General features: G+C 38.7%; 1 protein-coding gene across 1 annotated transcript in view; it reads left to right on the forward strand.

Annotated features, from left to right (window-relative positions):
* Window positions 1–263: 263 nt before the first annotated feature.
* LOC104279543 (inversin-like) overlaps window positions 264–21867 on the forward strand; it is a gene marked incomplete at its 5' end in the record, with an annotated part of 23918 nt that continues 2314 nt past the window's right edge. The window contains 7 exons of the mRNA XM_009876861.1: window positions 264–329; window positions 1505–1611; window positions 5269–5481; window positions 11395–11687; window positions 15365–16169; window positions 20319–20551; window positions 21457–21537. Coding sequence (XP_009875163.1) covers window positions 264–329; window positions 1505–1611; window positions 5269–5481; window positions 11395–11687; window positions 15365–16169; window positions 20319–20551; window positions 21457–21537 — 1798 coding nt within the window. The remainder of the gene's footprint in view (window positions 330–1504; window positions 1612–5268; window positions 5482–11394; window positions 11688–15364; window positions 16170–20318; window positions 20552–21456; window positions 21538–21867) is intronic.

A 21867-nucleotide genomic window follows, 5' to 3' on the forward strand; every position in this document is an offset into this window, starting at 1 on the left:
CACCAAAATCCGGCTGAGCCAACCCCATACACTAGGACATGGGAGCATCTTGTCTTCTGCTGCTTATCACAAAAGGAAATGCACCCTCATAATTTTCCCTTTAGCTTCACTTATAAAATCTTGAATGAAAAGTAGGGTTTTAATATGCAGCTGCAGCTGAAGATTTGTATTTTTCCTGATCACTTTTCCTTATCAAAGTGTCATCTTATGATGAGTTGTATTAGTCATCTGATTTCTTAACCTCTATTGTTCCTTATTAACAGCTGGCATGGGAATGTGATTTTATGGTCTGTAAGATGTTTCTTCAGCACAGAGATAGAGCAAGTAAGGTAATGCACAAGTAAGAGATTGCACAAGAACGGCTTCAATTACCCACATAAGTAGTTAACCACATCTGTATCACTCTTACAGACAAGAAAAACACTGATTAGTTTAGATGTTCTTTTGTGCCATTATTGAAGCAGTAAGTGAAATTAGGAGCCAGAATAATTGCGCAACATACTACAGCTTTCCTGTGTGACACAATTTCTCAGAAGATGGTAGAACTTCACCAGTCAAAAGAATTTCAGCCAATTTATTAAACTTTTCTGTAGCTATTCCTTGTAGAGCATGGATAATTCCAGGAAATAGAAGAGTGGAGATTTTTTTACGAGTTCTTCAGAGAATACTGGAGAGATTTTTCCAACCTATTACCAGCTCTATATGCTGTCGGCTGAACACATCAGCTCCACCTGTTTCCCACCAAGAGGCTGCAGCATGCTCCTCAGCCCTTGGGGCATGGGAGGTGACTTGCTAGCACTGAACTCAGGAATGTCTTCATGTTTTTCTGTGGTGCCCAGCCTTCTGGGTATTTCCTGCATTTGGAGTTCTGAGAGGCAAGACAGAGACAAGGGGCATGGTGTGGAAGTGAACTGGAATGTCTCTGTTGTGTTGATGTTACCAGAGCTTGAGGTACTCATATTGTCGTTCTGTGACCCCAGCTCCAAGAAGGGCTTATATATGAGCTGGCTGTACAGAGTGCAGCTTGAGAGCTGGACTTCTGAAATCAAGCTTGTTTTGAAAGCATGGCTGGAGCCTTTCTTTGCCTAGCCTGATAAGCTTTCCTCAAACTTCATCTCATTTTGAATTCTGTAGTAATTCTTTTGGTCTTGTCACATTCTTTTGGAGTAGTCTAGAAAACAGTCTCAACTACAAAGTTTCCTCAGAGTTCTTTCAGACCTGGGTAGCATAGCTGCAAAGAAATCAGCTCTAGAACGAAGTATCCTGATGCTGGTTTTCACCTGCTTTAGGTGAAAAAGATCTCGTTTAACAAGAAAATAAACTAAACAAACACTTCGTTTTTAAGTGCTATGTTCTTTTATTTTAAAAAGGAAGTTTATTTAGAAGAATTAGTTTATCCTTCATGTCCAGAAAAGCATCGAAGTACAGTATGGTTTGTGACTGTAACTGGGCATGATAGAGTTTGGGGGTAATACTTGTTTTTGTTCTGTTCTGGTGTTTACAGGGAAGAACTGCTTTGCACTGGCTCTGTAACAATGGCTACCTTGATGCTATAAAGTTGCTGCTTGGTTTTGATGCTTTCCCTAATCATATGGAGAACAGCGAGGAGAGGTATTGCTTGTCTAAATGCATTTATTTTGTAATTTAACAAAAGTGCTACTTACTGATTTAAATGTTAGGTGTTCAGATATTGCCAGGGAATCGTGATCTTGTATCTAAAAGGAGTGTTGTAATCTTAGGCTTCAGTGTAAGCAGCTTTTCTAATGCAAAAAATCTCTTCTGAAGTAAGATATTGCAATTTCGGCTGTTTTATACTTTTGAACCTTGAACTCACAGAGATTTCTGCAAATATTTACTCATTCTAGTCTTACTTGAAATGTTAAAGATCTTTTTCATTTATATGAAGTTGACAGTGGGTATGTATGGACAGAAGATGAAAAAGCATTTCTTCTGCAGTTGGAGTAGACTGGAATTTTTCTTTTTTCTTTGGTTGGAATACAGTGAGAAGAAAGAAAACGGGAGAAATGTAATGTTATGCTTTAAAATAGTGGTTACAAATTACCTGGTGGGTAGCTGTATTCTAAAAGCCTAGTTTTTTTAAAAAAACCCCTACTATAATCATGAAGAGACAGTGCATTTGCATCTCTTTTCTTTGTCTTTCGTTGACATATAATTAATAGTTTTTTAAAAAGTGATTTGGGTTGTGACGTTCGAATTAGTCACCTGACTGTGATGATAATTGCTATTAGCAGAAATTTACAATGCCTTTTTTAGAGTAGATGACCTCCTCATAATTATAAATAAAAGTATGATCAGTATGGCATATAAATTTGAATATTTCAAATTCTAAATGACTTAAGGACTTTGAAACCCCATATTTTAGTGCTAAATTTGCGGCTTACATGCTTCCCAGTTTTCAGTTACTTTCTTCCTCCCTTTCTCTTTTTTTCTCTACTTTAACAGATCTCTCTTCCTTTTCTGTTCTTATTTTTTCTGAGAAACACAAATGAAGGTATAAGTGATTCCTAATTAAGTAGTGCCAATGCCTTCTTTAGTATTTTTTGATAGAAAATTAAATAAATAGTTGTAATTAAATTACTCTTAATAAGTAAGATTAAAAGCCACTGTTTTACCAGAAAGGAGGCTGCTATTTTCCTTACTTTGTAGAAATGTACCAGTGATGCTCAAATGTCAGGAAGAGACCTTATCTGTGGTTTTACTATAGTCATTCAGTTAGTATCAGTTTTTATTTCCCTTCTGGCATTAATATATGTTCTTATATATAGGCATAGATTACTCCAAATATAAGCAGCACTATTCCAAATGTCAGCCCTTAAGCACTAGTCCATGCGCAGAACAGAACAGATCCCCAGTACTTCTAGATGAATTAGTCTACATGTAATTCCCATAAAAAAATACATAGTGTATCAAAATTCCACAATTGCCTCTTAATAGACATCTGCAAGACCTTGGTTTATTGTTGGGAGATTGGAGGCTTGGAAAGTGCAAAAATCAATTCAAATAAGAGAGAGTAATAAAACCTCGTAGATACGGTTCATCTGTAATTGGATGAAATTGGTTTTTAATCAGTAACAGTTTCACTAAATAGTATTTTTTTTCCCAATATACCTATAGAAAAAGCTTCCCTTCACTTCCTTAGAGTGTGATATGATTAAGGGACTTGAACATGTCTCTTATGAAGAGAGACTGAGAGAACTGGGGCTGTTTAACCTTGGAAGGAGATGGCTGAGAGGGGACCTTATTAATGTATATAAATGTCTGAGGGGTGGGTGTCAAGGGGAAGGGGACAATCTCCTCTCAGTGGTGCCCAGCAATAGAACAAGGAATAATGGGTTTAAGTTAGGACACAGGAAGTTCCACCTCAACATGAGGAGAAACTTCTTTACTGTGAGGGTGACAGAGCCCTGGCACAGGCTGCCCAGAGAGGTTGTGGAGTCTCCTTCTCTGGAGACTTTGAAAACCCGCCTGGACACGTTCCTGTGTGGCTGCCCTAGGGGATCCTGCTCTGGCAGGGGGTTGGACTAGATGGTCTCCAGAGGTCCCTTCCAACCCCTGACATTCTGTGATTCTGTGATATGTATGTATCAGTTCAAAACTCAGACGTTGGGGTTAAAACCAAACAGGTCTGTGAAGAGATGGAGCTGAGATTACATCTAGGATTTTCGGATGTCTGCTTACTTTGCAGAGATGTGATCAGATGCTAGTCTGGAGGGTGGTAGGTTCGTTGTTCTTTGCAAATTTATTTCATAATCCAACTCGGATGTCCTGGATTCATCATGTGAAGCCAAACTACCTGCTGCTTGACGAGCTCTGTGCTAAACTACATACAACAGCTGATGGCTGATGTCATCTTCGCATGTTTTCCTGTGGAGCCAGCTTCATTTAAAAGCTGTCTGATTTAGAGAGAACCAGTGGGAAAAAAAAAACAAAAAACAGGCTTTGAACTGGCACAACAGAGCAATGGCTGCTTGTGAGGGAGTGTATGTGAGTAGCCTTCAACGGTGTCCAGCCATACAAACCCCTATATAGATTTGGTTTGAGTGATTTTTTTACTATCAAAGGTAGCTCTAATGGAGTTAGAGGATCCATGTTTAAAAATAGGGGTCTTCCTGACTGGGACCTGTAGTATACTACTTTGTCTTGGTCCGTACATGCTAGTAGCATTAAGTTTACTTTAGTATCTTCTGTACCTTTAAATCAGAATATTCAAAACTAGGTATACTTTAAAAAAGCAATTTTCTGAAATGAGTTCCCTTCTGAAGTTCCCTGCACAGGTTATCAAAAAATCTGTATCTCTTTAAATGCTACCAGCCACACACCTTGACATACAAATTTTCATGTTATGTCATTGGCTTTATTCCTGCAGACACTTGAGTTCAGATACTGTTAATCCTTCCATCAAACCATTGCTGTGTGGCAAGTCCAATTGTGCTTTCTGTCTGTTTTCCTTTGCTCACCAGCATTGCGTCCCAGCAAGTTATTGTCAAGAAGAGCCCCAATTTGCACACTTGCTGTTTAATAGTCTTGTATTATATGGTCTTGGTTATGGTTTGGGACTGCTAATTTTCAGTCAGTGAATGTCTTTACCTGATGTTTCAGTGTTGATGAGAGAGGTATTGTAAATTTTCCTCCCGTGTTGACAATGGGAACTTTGGGAAATATTTTTAAAAGGGCTTTTGGGCATCTCTAACACCATTAAAAAGCAAAGCCATTTTAGCACCTGTGTCTAGTTGAAAACAGACTTAAGTCTTTCTAGTTCTTTAAAAACATATTGTCCCTTGATGCAGGTATAATCCTGCTGCTTGGTCAGTCATGCCGTACACAGTCATTGTTAGAGAAGCTAAACCAGATTTGACAGTAAATCTCTAGAACTTAAATTCGTATGGAAATAACAAAAAATAAAATAATTTGAATTTGCTTTTTATTTCAGTTGTATTTCTATATGAGAACCTCAATAACACCTTTTTAAGGTTCTTGCCTAAAGCAGTTAATTCTATGCATAAAGCTTTGGATTTTTTTTATCCAACTCTCCATGTATGCTGCAAGCCTTAAACATAATGGCAATGTATAGAATGAGTAAGGCAGGAAAATAATATTAAAAAGTTAGTAAAGCAGCCCACGGAGAGCAGTGTTTAATCTGTCTTCAAACTAGAAGTTGCCTTATTGTGAAAGGAAGATGAAATAAATGTACGTCATGTTTAGAGCTCTACTTGAGTGATAATTGTTGTTGGTTTGGGTTTTTTTCAGATATACTCCTCTTGATTACGCCTTGCTTGGTGAACACCATGAAGTGATTCAGTTCATGTTAGAACATGGGGCTCTGTCTATAGCTGCCATACAGGACATTGCTGCGTTCAAAATTCAGGCTGTCTACAAAGGATACAAAGTTAGGAAGGCTTTTCAAGAGAGGAAGAATCTCCTAATGAAACATGAACAGCTGAGAAAAGATGCTGCTGCCAAGTAAGTCTGAGACTTGAAATCTACTCTGCCAAATAGACAGTTGTCCTAAGTTTGTATAATTTTACCTGTTACTCATAATCAGTTTTTGTTCCTCGTAGGAAAGTTCATGAAACTGTACGAAGCATAGAATGGATTTTTTTTTTTTGTGCACCTGTAGATGGAAATTAATTCCCAGATAATCCCACATTAAATAACGAGGCTTATATTAATATACATTGTATAGTAATACAAGAACAAGACAAAACACCAAAAGCTGAGAAACTAGCATGTTAGCATCTGTGAATCTTTACACGATGTTCTGTATGATGACAAAAAGGCTTGGAAACAATTTATCACTCTGAGGCAGTGGAAATAATTACTGACCTATCCATCCTTTGATATCACTTTTGAAAAAAAAATTAACAAGTAGATGAACCAAAAATCAGGAGAAGCCTGGTTTTTTAATAAAGCATAATTTAGTATTTCACAGAGGAGGTCGTGCTTTTCTAGCAAACTGAACACTTGGATTTTATTGGCAATTTCTCTCTTGACAGTATCATTCTTTGCACTTAAATTTTCTGTTCTTGAATAAGAGAGTTATCATGAAACCATTATATTGGATTATGGATAACTAACATATGCAATCCTAATAGTTATTTGTAAGATGTGTAGGTTCTGACTGAGTTCCTACCCTGTTTAAATGAAGTAATGGTAGCAAAGTAGTGAAATTCTAAAATTGGAAGGTACATAAATGAACGCTGAAATACTTTGCCTGCTTATGCTTTATGGTTAAGATTCAGAATACGAAGAAGACCAAATTAGTATCTGATTTCTCTTAAAGAAATACAATTCTGGAATTAAAAAGATTTCTGCATGTTTTTATAGCATTATTTCTGTAAAGAGAGGTCATCTGAAAAAGCCCCGCAACATGATTATTGCGTTTGGGGGTATTTTTTTTGCATTTGTGTATCATAGACAAAGTCAGCTGCACTCTGCTCTGTTTCAAATGCTGTAATTTGAAGCTCTGCATAACTGGCCAGCCTGACCTTCTTTGAGTTTGAATGCTGCTACTGGTTAATAATTGTTAATTCCCAGTAAGCATCGAAGCTAGAAATATCAGATAACTAATCTCTTGCTCACATCTTCAGTTCTGAGAGTTGTGACTTGCAACCTTCCTGTTATTTGCCTTTTCTGCTGAAGTCAGTAGAAGTCAAACCCATGCATGGAGAAGCTGTCTTTGAAAATATCCTGAATATCTTCTGTATTTCTTTTTAATTTGGAGCTCTCTGCTTCTTGCTGTGTGGTCACAACTGGCTTTACCAAATGAAGTAATTTCATTCTTTGCGATGACAGCCATTGTTAGAGGAATCTGTGATACTCCGTCTAGAAGTCTAAATAGAAAAGGATTACCATGTGGAAATTTGGAGGTGTTTTTATAATTGTTTTTCTTTGTGAGTTTCTGATATATTTTCTGGAGTTTACTAAGCTGTTGTTGGTTTGCTTGCAAACAATAGAAACCAAGTCTGTATACCAAATACCATAAAAACAGAATTAAAATACAATTGGACTGTACAAGCAAATCAAGTTGTCACATAACAAATTTTATTTAATTACAGTTTTATGATCTGTAATAAACTGGAGGGGACATTATGTTGTCATCGTTCTGCGTACCCATCTGTGCCTTCCACTGCTAAAATCGGCCAGGGTGTTGTTACATGCAAAAAACCTAATATCCCTGCTGATGTTTAAAGATTGTAAAAGTAGACGTTAGGTGGGAACGCACAATGATGGTGAACTAGATTGAAGAGCCCCTCAACTATTTCTGTGTATGTATTTAAAACTTGCTTTCTACTATGTTATTTTAGATAGTCTCACTAATACGAATAGTTTCTAAGTCGGCATGTTTTTAATGTCTGTTCTTTTTTTTACGTAACAAAAAATCAGCCAACATCTCAGACCTCTATTATTTTCTCACAAAAATACATTAATTGTATTCAATGCCTGCTAAATATTTCTATACACACATACTCTCCCATGTTGAACAAACCTGTATCAAAGAAATAATTTATAAAATTAAGATTGATGAAGGCCACAACAATGTGTATGCTGTTACTCAGATCAGCTTAGCCTTAGGTGTTTAGAAAACTGGGTGATGTAATTTTAAAACGGATGCCCTTAAAAACTTGAGGAGGACCCATAGGACTGGAGAATTCATGAAATGAGCAAAATGTTTGTATTCTCAGAGTGGAAGAAGAGGAGTCTGTAGACTGATAAACTTTAGTCCCAAAAACAGAATTTCCAAGAGGTTGGAAAGGGCATCATGAGATCATCTAGTCCGCCCCTGCCCCTGCTCAAAGGGTCAGCCAGAGCAGCTTGCCTGGGACCATGTCCAATCAGGTTTTAAATATCTGTGCAAACAGAGACTTTACAACTTGTGTGGGCTACCTGTTCCAGTGTTTGACCACCCTCACAGTAAAAAAATAAAGAAAATAATTTTTTTGTGTTTAGATGGAATTTAGTGAGTTTTAGTTTATGCTTTTTGTCTGCTGTCCTGTCCGTGGGTGCTACAAAGAACGGTCTGGCTCCATCTTCTTCATCCCCTCCCATCAGGTATTTATAGACATAGCTGAGATTCCCCTGAGCCTTCTCTTGTCCAGGCTGATTAATCTCAGCTCTCTCAACCTCTTCTCATGTAGAAGATCCTCCAGTCCCTTAAGCTGCTCCATGGCCTTTCACTGGGCTCTTTACAGTAACTCCGTGCCTTTCTTACCCTGGAATGAGTAATCAAATTTCTATGTATCTGGAACATAACAAAGCAAGAAGTAAGGGCTGGTCTGAATTTGCTAAGAAGAAATTATGTCAGACTAACTCAATTTTCTTTTGTGACAGAGTAACAATTTTTGTGGCCAGGGTGACAGCCTTGCCTGAAGTTCTCATACTTTCTCATGTGCCCTTCTCCCTCACTAGCAATATAGGGCAATGTAGCGTGAATGAAGCTGCTATGAGGTGGGTGAAATCTGCTTAGAAGAACACATCCAAAAAGCACTTCTTAATGGTTCAACTTTAAACTGGAAGTGTATATTGATGAGCATTTTGCCTAAATCCATCCTGAATCTGAGGCTGTGCAATATTTTCATTTAAAAAAGTAAACTGTTAAATTTGCAAATAGCACCAAGATGCAGAAGACCGTAAGCTCATTGAAGACTAAATTAGAAATCAGAATGGTGTTAAAATAATATGAGAAATGATTGAGGAAAAAATAGGTAGTTATGTAAGGACAAATGGACTGCTCTACACATTTGGGGAGACCAATCAGTATAGAAATATGAGACGAAACTGTCTTGGCATTTTTATTAAGGACTATGTTAAAAGGTTTTAGTAGGTCAGAAGCTGGACCTGGGAATCAATAGTGTCATGCTTTTAAAAACAAGCATCATGCTAGATTGTATGACAGGAGGTGGCTGTTTATACAACATGAAATATAAGTTCTCTTAATCTAAATTAAGTTTCAGCAGTAGTAAGATCATACCTGGAGATCTATTTTCAATTACAATTTTTTAAGTAACTTTTTTTTTTTTTTTTTTTTTTAAGGATAGCTTTAAAAATGTCATCCAGGGACATGGGCACATTCTGGTTTTTTAGTGTCCTCCACAGAGCAGACACAAAAAGCAAAGTATTCTTAACAGAATACATCTTAGCAGAATCAAAAAATCAAAGCACCTTTATGTCTTCACAAATGTGTAAGGCTGAAACTGTTCTTTTCCAGCTGCTAAAGGCTCTGTTCCCATTTTCTCGCAGTTTTAACAAAGTACAAATTTATGACCATTCAGGTCGAAAATGTGTTGCAAGTATAGTGAAAAATGTTGGCCTGCCAGCTCTGTTATCGCTATCGAGCTGTAGTTGTCTGACTTCAGAACCCAAGTTTGGATCCTGTTGAGTCACCGGAACCTCCTGAGCATGATCGAGTCCCCTTAAGTTAGGAACTTGCCTGCTTCCTTTACTTGTTCATGAAACCTAACCTCTCAGCTTAGGCAACAGTAAAATGTGGAAAATTTCATTTTGAAGATATCCTTCATTGCAAGACAAACAATTTCTGACTAAATAAAGCAGAACAAAAGGGGGAGGTTTGTAAGTATTCAGGATTTTTTTAATGAGCTGAGCTCTAGTGTGACAACTGGGATAATGGTCTGTGAAGAGGGAGCTTTGAAATCCCTTTCATTTGGGGTTTTTTTTTCATTTCAAAATGAAGGATTGGCACACAAACAAGACCTTTTTTAAAAAATCCCTTCGTACTTTTTCTCAGTTTGTGTTCCTGTGTCATTTCAGTAACTTTACGAGTAGTGTGTTGCTGAAGTTGCTGTTTTGAGTTCATTCGCTGATCCAAAGAGCACAGGCCACTCTGCCTCAGTTGTGTATCACACAGCTCACCTCACTTTCTTTTTTAATACCTGACTGGAGAATATTGGTAACAGGCTGCTTGATTCTTGTGAAGAAAAGAAAATGACTGTTCTGTGAGTGGTAAGATCTGATTTATCAGCTCAAATGGCAGAGTAATGGCAGCGAGATCCATACTGTACACGAGGCAGACATCCCCACATAGTCCAGTTGTAAAGTGCCGATATTAATTGAAACCAGCCGCTTTTTTTTCCATGCCAGAGGGAATACTGAACCTCAGGCTGCCAGGAGTGTATTTTTGAGATCAATTAGCAGCTTTTCAGGTACAGAGTTCAATGAGCTGCTTCTGCAGAGCATACTTGATAAGATAGCACTGACAGATAAAGCTAAGGCGTCTTGCTGGCAGCTCGCACTGAAATGACATCTACTGGCATTGACACGGCTCGCCGGAGCGGAGGGTGGCGCGCTGCATAACTAACCTGTCATATGCTGTGTGGCGAGCGAACGTGTCAGCAGTCTGCAAACCACGTTGTAGCATTGGAAGTGAGTTAAAATATCAGGCAGCTACACTGTACGACATTTACCACCTGTCCGTTCCAACAGGAGAAGTCTCACTTTATCTTCCAACTGGTGCTTAATTTATAAAAACAAATGCAGTGGTCGGTAGGTGTGTAATGTTTGCTGCGTGCTGTTGGGTTTGTTAAAAATAGGGAAAAGAATTTAAAAGCTGCAGTGCGGTGATATCCCACAATCTTTCAAAATAGGCTGTAAAACTTCATTCGGCAGATGCGCCTTTCCTGACCTTGCCCAAAATTCTCTTTCTTATCTGCGCTGCTTAGGAGATGCATGAATTCTTTAATTTTTGAAAACCAAATGTCATAACTGTAATGGCACCTCATATTTTCATTATTTACCATTTGTATGGTCTATAATCTATAATCGGCTTATGCAAAATAAATTATCTACCAATCATAAGCATGTAGCAGCAAGTTAGTACCAGTAACCGGTTTGAAGTTGGTTTATAATTGTCTGTATTATGACACAGGTAAGTATGAAAAATAATTTTCAAAGAGATGATGCCTTTTATTAAAGTTTTCTGATTTTAAAATGCAGTGCATTGCTTTACTACTAATACTAAAGCATTGTTCGTTATTAATTAAAAACATAATTACTAGTACCATATTTCTTGTCTTCTGATAAGATCCTGTTTTTAACTTTTGTATATTTATAAAGAAAAGCTAAAAATTTCAATGTTTTCAATAAGAGAGTGTTTTAAAATCAGTTTAAACTGCTGCACACTGAACGGGTAGGTGGCTGATAAGGACTTAACCTTCATTAGGCTGTAGCTACCCACCAGTGGTTATTTTGGATCAAGCTAAGACACTTCCGTGCAATAGGTATCCCTTTCTCACAAAAAAGGTATTCTAGTCAAGGTTTTTTTGTGGCAGTGTCAAGTTTCTAAGAGGAATGTGTTCAAATTAGATACATGCTCCCAAGATTTTGTCTTTGGAGTTCCTATGGTATTGATTATAATTACAGGAAACGTGAAGAGGAAAGTAAGAGAAAAGAAGCCAAGCTACAGAAAGGGATGCAGAATGTGGAACAAAACAGGTTTCGAGCACAACAGAGTCCTGCAAATCTAGAGAAGACTACCAGCGTCTCGCAATTTCCTAATAAACCAGTCGATACACAGAATAAGAGACCTCTGTCCCTCAGTGCTTCACAGATTCAACCAGGGAGAAACAGTAGAGGTTCACCTAAAGCTTGTCACAACAAAGGGACACCAAAGGAGTCAGCAGAGCCTCAGAGTGAAAGTCATAAGATCAGGCAAGGTTTGTAATGGTTTTGAATTGTCCTGATTATCTTTTTTTGTCCATGTCTGGTTGTGCTTTATATATAGGACCTATCTTTTTTTCTATCACTTCTTGTTCTTTCATTATTTAAGCAATTGATGCAGGATAGAATTAGATACAGATTCTTTATCGTGTGTTTTCTGTCAGCTTAAGTAGTCAATAATACCAGTATCTACAGTGTCTGTAAAAATACCTAAAATATGTAGTTTTTCTATTCCTTGCAGTGTTTGGAGAAGATGAAATTTCAGGTATTTGGTGTATCTGTGGGAATCTTGAAGAATGTTAATGAAGGAATCGTAATTCTTGGGTTTAAAATAAGTTAAAATAAGGGTAAAATTATTCTGTATGACACCTCTACAGAAGGAACTGTTCAGCCTGCTTTGTCTTCCATGACAGGGTTCTCCTGTGATCTATCTCTGAATACCTCTTGTTTATAATTTTGAAAAGTAAGACTGATTTTAGAAATTGTACTATGAAACAGCATGTCGCAGCTGCTTTTGTTACTTTTCTTCCACCGCTGTGCTTTTATTCTGTCTGTAAATGTGTCATCAGTTTATCATAATTTCTTGACTAGTCCTCTATTAGTATTTACAAGATAAACATTTTATTAACATTTTAATCAGCTCTGGCTTTAGCCAGCTATATGGCTCAAATCTTTCAAAACTTGTCATGTGATAGAATCATAGAATGGTTTGGGTTGGAAGGGACCTTAAAGATCATCTAGTTTCATCTAGTTAAAGCATCTTTGTTAAAATACTTTGTATAAGTATTTTATTTAAGGTAAGTTGCAAGAACTCCTCTGGAAATTCTGCTAATCAGAATATTATAATAATCCAAAGGAAAAGAGAGTCAAAGAGCTGTTTCTACTGTATCATTTTATCTAGACTTCTTTAGCTTTACATAGAAATGTGTTGGTAAACAGGCTATTTGACTGTATTGTCATAGTAAAAGCAGACATAGGTATCTTAGCCTGACATATTCTGTGATAAGTAATGATAAACAGATGTTAAAGAAAACCTTTAAGAATGTCCAGAAAGTGTGGTTGCCAAAAGAAAAATGGGTAGTTGTAGAAATTGGTAAGTACGGAAAAAAGAGGAGAAAGACAATTATAAAGGAGGAATGCGCAGCCTTTTCGTTTACTGACTCCTCTCCCTGTTCTTTGCCAAAAATCTTCCATTGGTTATGCCAGTGGAAACTGCATTCCATCAGGCAGACTCCCCCTGTTTCTTGGAACAAATATAATGGTTTCACACCAAAAGAACAACCTAAGGAAGTAGGTAGTAAGGAGTCCATGGGAAACATGAACTGTAGGGTCAAACCCACTACAGAAATCAGGACAGAATTTGCCAAATTTTCTGCAGAGGATTCTAATATTGATACTTAGGTTTCAAAAACCACTTTAATGTTCACTTGTCTGCACGACCCTTCACACTAACAGGAGGAATTCAAACCAGCAGCGAATGCTAGCAGCAAGTAGCTTGGACTTTTGACTGAAGACTTCCCAGAAGTTGGAGATTTCCTGAAGTAGCTATGCCAGAGTATTTTTCCCATATTGATGGTTTTAAATTCAAGTGGGATATTGCCTGGAAATTTTATACTTTCTGTACAAGAGAGACTTTTAATTTTAAATTTAAAAAGTCTTCACTATAATTTATTTTTCTTCCCCATGAGTGTTCAGCATGAAGACAACAAAGGTCTTTATTCAAGGTTCCTCTGAAAAAGCATGATAACGTGGCTACTTCTACAATGAGACGAGTTTACCGTCAGAGATCATAAAGAAAGCCCCTCTTGCCCAATCCAAAAAGTCCAGTTTTGAAATAAGATGCTATTCTGTTTTTACGTAAGCATCCTCTTCGTGTTTTTGGAATGATGCACAGAAAATTGATGCAGTAAGGATCAAATCATGAAGTCCTTCCATCAGTTTCCACTAGGTGTTTTAATCAATCCTCTTGTGACCAAAACTTGAATGGATTTCATCGGGCAATTTATTGGAATTAAATATTAATTTACATCGTGAGGGCTGGCAGTTAGAAAAATATTCAGCATTTGCAAATAATGTTTTGCATCTGCCAGTAATATGTAAGAATTGATTTAGTTGGTGCATCTTTTCTGTTCTCTTTTCCAGTCGGAAATCCTCTTCCATATGTGTGTTATCTCACTTGCCTTAATTGTACTAGTGACAGGTAAATTCTACTTTTGTGCTCCATACTTGTTATTGCTTGGTCTTCCTATCTAAGAAAGTTTATTTTAACCTCAAAAGATCGTCTAGAATACTTAAATGCTGTTTTTCTCCATTCACGTTATCCAGTTGTTCTAAGTGGGAAATTTTGCACATTCTGCTTCAACAGCTTCAGTGTGTTACAGTAAATGCGTTCTGTGTGCTCTATGTACAAACCGGATAGCAGGTTTGGATGAGTTCAGGATGACAACACCATTTTAAAAGGCTGTGTTCTTTATCCTCAAACCTGTAAAAATTAACTTGTTGGGAAATCAAAGTCGTGTTGTGACACTGTTGGAAATTTCATACATTTGAACTGAGTGTCAGCCCTATACCATTTTTAGTGATGGCACTGGCAGTTTCATACTTGGCTTCAAAAGGCACATTTTTTAATTTCTCTGTTCTCTTGGTGTAATGAGACAGATGGAATTTCCATCTTCATCCTGGGCCATTACATTAATAGAATAAAATGGATAAACATTAATTAAAAAAATTAATAATATGTTAAAAAACATTAAAATAATAGACTTCTTTTCCTGTCCCAGCACATGTGGGTCTAATTACCCATATGACAATCATGTGTAAATTAGAGTAACCTCTCAGTCCAGACTGACCTGTTACTGTGATCAGTCTTCTCTGCTGGAGACATCATTGATGATAATCCTGAGTTTCTTCTGTATAATCTGTTGATCTGCCGCGTTCTGTTACCCTGTCAAGGGATTATCCTGTGAAAGTGTTACACTGATGAAGAATGTAGCACTGCTCTAGCAGGTTTTGGATGGTCCCAAGATTTTCCATGATTCCATTATATCAGAGATACCTTTCTTTTCTTTTTCCCCTTATACCTACCCTTTAACACCCTGTTTGTACATTTCTGGTCTATTTTCTCATTCCCCTGTTAGTTTCCTAACAAAATAGAAGGTGAATGGGATGGTAGATGGATATTTTCAGTTTTACTCTGGCTTCCAAGTCATCGTCAAAAGAGTCTTTAGAAGCATTTATCCCACAGGGGTTATTCTCCCACCCGAGGCTTGGAAAAGAAATTCTGCAGCAAGGGAAGAACAGGATGGACTTCACAGGTTGGTTTAGGATGTCAAGGAAAGTACTAAGAAGCAAAGCGCTCTGGGTTCGCCGTGTGTCATTGCCTGCCAGGCTGCCGAGGGGCTAGAGCAGAATTTAAATAAACTTGATGCAGGGAAGGGCTGTTCTGGTGTCTTCGCTGGAACACGCAGGTGTGTTCATGAGGCTGCGTTCCTGCCTCATGTGGTGAGCTTGTTTCTTTCAAGGTGATCAGTGTTTTTTCAGGTAGGTGAAGAAACAGTTTCTCCTTGTGACTTTCTAGTGTGCCTCAAAGGTGACTGAGCAAAAGGATTAGACACATAAAGAATGTTTTTTTGGATTAGAGACTGAATGTTGGCTTCCATTTCTCTCTCTAAAGATTCGTTGAGGAAACACGGCAAAGGCAAGTCAAGTTGTGTCCACTTCCATTGTGACAAAGTGAAAGAGGGAACAAAAGTTGAAATGAAACGTCAGGTTTTAGCTGCTACAGAAGTGGGTGGAGAAAAGCACAAGGAGCACACTGTCGAGGCAACGAGGACTTGTGCTCGGAGGAGCAGAAGGCACGCTTCTGCCTGTAGGACTCCTAGTGCTGGGGAAAAGTTAAGACATCCAAGTCAGCCTTCATCTGGCAACAGGGACCATTGTGAAGGAGCAGCTGTTTTCTTCTGCAACGGCACTTTCACCAGTGGAATCGTTAGAAACTCAAAGCAGTGTGAAGCTTCTTCCAAAGGCAAAAGGCATCAGCAGAAATCCAGAAATAAAGAGGTAAATGATGAGCGATCTTCACCAGCTGGCTCTAGTAGACCAGGGAGTGCCAAAATGGTATTTGGAAACACCAGAGATGGCAGTGTGCATGCTGCAGAACAAACTCACAAAGTGGGAAACAATGAATTAGCAAAAAGGGCCTCCTCTTTATTGTCTGCTGAGGCAGAACCCACCAGAACTGCACCAAGAAACCCAGCAGCGTGTTCTGCTCCTGACGACAGTTTGAACTTGGGAAAAACAGGTGTAATTGGATCGAGGAATGCAGATGATCAATTATGTTCTGTCACGTGGCAAAGTACAAATATTGAACTAATCCCCTCAGAGGTCCGGATGCAGATAATAGAAAAAGAAAGAAAAAGAAAAGAGCTGTTTCGGAAGAAGAACTATGCTGCTACAGTCATACAGAGAACATGGAGAAGGTAAGCCGACTCTTTCGGTAGCTAAAGAAGAGTGAGATGCAGGTAGATGTAAATTAAATTAGACTTGCTGGCAATGAATTTTTTTTGGTCCTTTTGCTTACTACGTTACTAGTGCTAAATCAGGTATTTAGTCATCTTTCACCAAAGATGTGGAAATGGATTCCAATTGCCTAGGATTGCAGTAGTCAGTTCATAAACAGTGTAAGATAAGTCATGATTTGTAAAAATTGGAGAAGTTATTAAACTTCTGTTTCAGGTGCTGATAGTTCTTTTCAAGAGAGCCAATCAAGATTTGCCTAAATCAGCGCTGTCGTGTTCATCAGCAGACTTGCGTGTGTAGGGATATGGGGTTTTTCCTGAAAAGGTTCTTGTAGCCAGATCCTTGACCATCGTTTATGAACACACCTGAAATTGTTTTCTGACCTAACAAAACTAGAAGCAACTTACAGCAGAGGAGTAGGCAGATGCCATAGCTTTCAGTCAGAGCGTAGATGACTAGTGAGCTCTTCTGCAAATTTCCTTACAAGAACTGGGATCTAAAACCTTGTGCTGAGCTAGCTTACCTGTGTAGGAATCTTTGCATTCCATTTAAAGTTTTGACAATCTGAAAGTTTTGGATAGATCTTTCTAAACTATTCACCTGCTGAAAGAGCGACGGTGTGCTATCTTGTCAAGAAGTGCGTGCACTTGCTTTACAACACCTGGGAAATTGTAAGAATGAAAGATTGTTTAAATGACATTTGTTATTTAAAGAATTAATAAAGAACAATACATATATTTGTTCTGTTTGCAAAACTCCTAGTTTATAGAACACTAACGAGGATGATAAATTCTGCAAAGCTGCAGGAGAGCTTGGTTTGGCAGCTCCTCCGCTGTCATTTTGTTACGTCTTTGGACAGCTTACTCATGCTAGAGCTTTGATGAAGTTCATAAAGTTGGCAGCAATATCGTAACGCATTTATTTCAGTGAATGTTTTGATGCAGAACATAGAACAGTTCCTTGGGCAGCAATGCTGAAGTGTGGACTGTTAGGAGGAGCTGTGCTTCCCTCCTGCACTCTCTCTCCGAGTCCCACCAGTTCTGCCACCTTCTCTGCTTAGCCTCAAACTCAGTGTGAGCTTTATTGTCTGAGTGTTTTGAAACTTGGATGACGAGCTGTGAAATCGGACCAGATTTCCTCCTCCCAATTCCCATGCTATTACCACAGCAATAATGTTTATTTTTTAAAAGAAGGGAGTTCTGCCTCTCCCTTTGAAGCAGAGTTCACACATGTGTCAAAAAAAGAGATAGTGTTGGCAATTTAGGATGTGGGTCCCAAACCAGATGGTGGTACTTACCTGTCAAGAAGTCATGGTTAGTGTTTGGAGCTATCTCACACTAGGCAGCCGTCTGTGCTGACTACTAGTGTGTCAGTGATCCTGACAGTCTCGCTGAAGTACCTAATTTCCCATCCGCTATACACAGAATTACAGTTCTTAAGCAGGTACCTACTGTGTGGCTGTGGGTTCCACTCAGTCCTGTCGTTGTGTTTTGGGCCTAGGCTTGCACTAGTAAATACCATATCCATGTAGACAGCAACAGAATTCCACAGTGTTAATGTCTATAATGTGTATATAATTGTTAATGTGTAATTCTGCACTAGAAACATGCAGAAGTACCTACTTGAGTTCTGGCATTCCTCGAAAGTAGGATTAAGTACATTTGCCTTGCTCCACAAGTTTTATAGTCGTGATTTACTTACTAGAAGTTTATTGAGCGCTGTCATGAGCTACAGCACAATGGTACTGGTCTACTTAAATCTATTAAACTGGCCTTTCTCAGGAAAATGTTTCAATTCCCACGGTCCACAAACTTTATCAATGTAGTCCTCAAAAGTGTATTTTAAGGTGTGTGGCTTGCCAAAGGTTAATTGCTTATCTTGCTTGTTGAAGCTTACAGATCCTGTGTCTGGCTCACTCTCTCGTGGGGGGCACTGAGGCCTGTGCCATTCTCCAGGGTCTACAGGGAATCGACAGAAGCTGGAAATGAGCTGGTTCCTGTCACTGTTGTTCTCCTGCTGCAGCTGAGCTGTATTTTTTCTCTTTTATTGCTCTGTGCGTACTTTGATGAGCAGGAGCTTTTAAGACTAGGAGCTTCTGCAACGATGAATCCGAATACCATTTGCCAGCTTTGTCCTTCTCCACATACATTCCATGTTTCTTTATGTGCAGTAGCTTTGCTGACAAAACTTTGGGTATTTTGGTAAGGCACTACGCCAGATTCGCAGAGCATCAAACTCGATCCCATTCTTCTTTTTTCTCACTAGGATCAGAATGATCTGTTATGGGAGAGGTGAATTAAAAAAATGTGCGTGCACTCTAAAGATTAACTGCCTACATCTTCTCAATTTCAGAGCCGCGTGGTTGTTTTCTTGTTGCTACAAACTACCAGAAGTTCACTACAGACATAAAATCACGGCTGGGTGCAAAGGTGGAGTGTGTGTCAATGGGTCATTTCATGTATCAGCAAAGGCTTCTGGCAGTAATTACCAAATTGTGAGATAATAGCTTAGCATCCTTTTCTGCTCAAGTGTGAAACAGTTCCTCAGTTGTTTTTCCTGCAGCGGTACTCACACAGCCCATCCTTAGCTCAAGTTATGTTTGCAAGTCACTGTAATTGTGTCCCCTTTCACTTTCTCTTCTTCTCTTACCCCGCTGAAGAGTTCTTATTGATGTGTTTTTTAAGAAAACGAAATCGTTTTGCTTGGGTTTGTTTCTTAATAATGCTTCTGTTCTGAACTCATACAGCACCTTGTCGGCACTATGGACATTTATTGGTAAAATGCAGTTGCTCCCCCTGTTTGTGAGGTATTTTAACAAGCTGGGTAACAGTATGTGCCTGAATTCTGAAGCTCCACTAAGTTAAGATTAAATAAGCCTGTTTCACCCAGCAAATTTCAAAGAGGTAATTTACTAAGCTCATTGAAAGTTTAAAGTTATTGGGACTGTAACTGAGCAGATCATCCCCCTTTGGCATTCTGCTGGGCTCTGAAGGACTCGTCTTCTGTACGCGGCTGCCGTTTTGTTTGAATGAGGCAGTGCATGGGCTTATAGAATATTTAAACAATTTGTCTCAGGTTGTGTTGGCTTTTGGTTTTAGATCTTGTTGCAGATGGAGCAACAGAACAAAATCACCTCTTTCTCCCTCCTTCCTCCTTCACTTTACCAGGGCATTCAGCAGAAGCCTTTCTGAATGCCAGAGGGATGGTGACCAATGTGTTTTGGCCCATTACCAAACACTTATAATTAATATTTTACAAGTGTTAGTGTTTTTTTGTGATGAGTTAGTACTGGAAGATTCGGAGTTAATTGCTAAGCTAGTTAATTGACTTGTGAGCATGAAATGCCAATATCTGATTGAATACTTGTGTCTTACTCAAGAAAAAAACAAACCAACAAACAACTCCAGTTGCCAGTGCCATTAGCCACGGAGGTGGGAAGGACGACAGATAATCTGCCGTTGCCACTTGGCACGGGGCTGTGACCGCATGTGACATCAAAGCAGCCGTGGCGAGGCTGAGTCTGGAGATGGGGAGCCTTTGAAGGGAAGGGAAAAAAGGCAGAACAGATTGCTGAGAACAAGGTGAGGGGAGCATCTTCAGAGGAGGGCTGGGAAGCTGCTCGCTCCTCTGCAGACGAGATGTGCGGCTGAACCCGTGCGAGGTAGATTTGGCTCATCTCGTGCGCTGATTGACTGAGGATGCGAAGTGATAAGGCACGTGAGAAAACGCCGTTGTTTTTTTAAGCTGTGAATATAGTGAAAATGAGAAAACAGTACTGATGATACTGTTACATCATAAATATTTATAGGTTTTGTCTTCTCCAGATTTTCTATACATTATAAGCTGATGTTGCACTACTGTAACGTTTGATACCTGATACTGCCGTAATTTTATTAGCTGTGTGAAACAAATGGATGCATCCAAAACTGAACCCAGCTCCTACTTTTCTCTTCTGAGCAAACATTTCTCATCCAAATGACTTAGCACATCAGTGGGAGTTCTGTTTTCCCAGTTACTCATGTAATCCACTATGTGAACTGATGCGTGGAAAGCACTGAAGTTAAAACAGGTCACCTAAAACAAGTGCTCTTCTCTTTTCTGCTCTCTAGTTACCACCTAAGACAGGAGTTGTTTCAGCTTCTCGGTGCCAAGCGGCAGTGCAAAGAAGATGAAGACAAATGGAGACAAGAGACAGCTGCCTTCTTCATTCAGGTTGCTTGGAAGAAACAACTGAACCATGGCCCCCTGAAATCAGTTTCTTCGTGTAAAAATCTCAAATCTATAAACAAAACCAGCTCGGCTATAAAAAACAGCAAGCAGTCCATCCTTAAGCAGATCTACGGTAATTTTGTCTTCACTCTGTCTTAACTAGTTATACTTTCGGTCTTATAAAAGCGTGTTCCCTGTATTTCTGTTTCAAGTTGGAAAAAAAACCCAAAGCAGAAACCTCTGTGCTGTAAAATGGCTGCTGCAAAAGCCATTGGAATTAGCACGTGGCGTTATTCCAGCACAGGCCTTCAGCATCCCAATAATTCTGTTGCCAGAGCTGCTCACCTGTGTCACTGTGGCAGGAGCACAGAGCAGTTACACTGGGAGAGTTGGCTGTACCAACGCTCTCTGGCTGTCTAGATCACAGTTTAATTTTTTTAAGGATTATTTTAAACTTTCTTGGTTCTGTATCACTTTTAAAATATTAACACTTGAAGAATACGAGCTTGTTCCATGTTAGTAGCTTCCCTGTTTGAAGACAGCTTGTCTTTACTGGAAGAGAAAGATCACCTTTAGGGTGACAACCACACTGCTTTGCACATTGCCTGACTGAGGGTGGTGCAAAGGAATGCAGCTTGAAGACAGGGTGGAGGAAAAGCATCGCTTTAAAACCTTGAGTTCCTTTACATGTGGATCACTGATGGCATAAGGCTGTGATGACTATGTGTACTTCACCGCTTTTATGGTGACTCTGCAGTTTGGATAGCCAGAAATGACAAAGTAAGTAAGTAAATGAAGCTAATAAAATGATTTTCCTTCTTTTTTAATAACTGCAAGAGGTATTTTCACTTTAGTTAAAGTTCAGTTGTGGTTGTTGTGAATTTCTGTCATATAGAATGTCTCGTTGAGTTTCCTTGTCATAAATGAGAATAATTTTTAGGATAAAAGAAGGCTGTAACCTGCTTAAATAGTTGATAGCTATACATAACAACAACTTTATGTGAATAAACAAAGGGATGTTCATATTGTTTGTTACAGGACATTCTCAGGAAGGCAAAGTGTATCAGACAACAAGACCTCCTTCTAAGCTGAAGCTTTCTGACATGCAGCTGGTCTCAGGTAGGACATACATACATTTTTAAGAATGATTTTTTATATACATATGAGATTGGTTTCATCTTAGGAAAGAAAAAACAACAACTCTGCTCAAGGACTGGGATCTCATATCAAAGCACGTAACTACTACCACCAAACTGTTACGAGGCACTCTCTTTCACTACTTCTGGACTTGTTTGAGCACTGCACTTTCATCCTTATGTTGCATCACTTATAGGAAAACCTATTTTCATCAGGCTGTTACTAAGGAAAGATTTTTATATAAGGGACTTGTACAGTGATGAGCCACATAACATTTCACTTTCTGTTCAAATTGCTTACAGCTGCTCTTAC

The sequence above is a fragment of the Apaloderma vittatum genome, unplaced genomic scaffold (assembly GCF_000703405.1).
Source record: "Apaloderma vittatum isolate BGI_N311 unplaced genomic scaffold, ASM70340v1 scaffold20199, whole genome shotgun sequence".
In the NCBI taxonomy this organism is placed as follows: Eukaryota; Metazoa; Chordata; class Aves; order Trogoniformes; family Trogonidae; genus Apaloderma; species Apaloderma vittatum.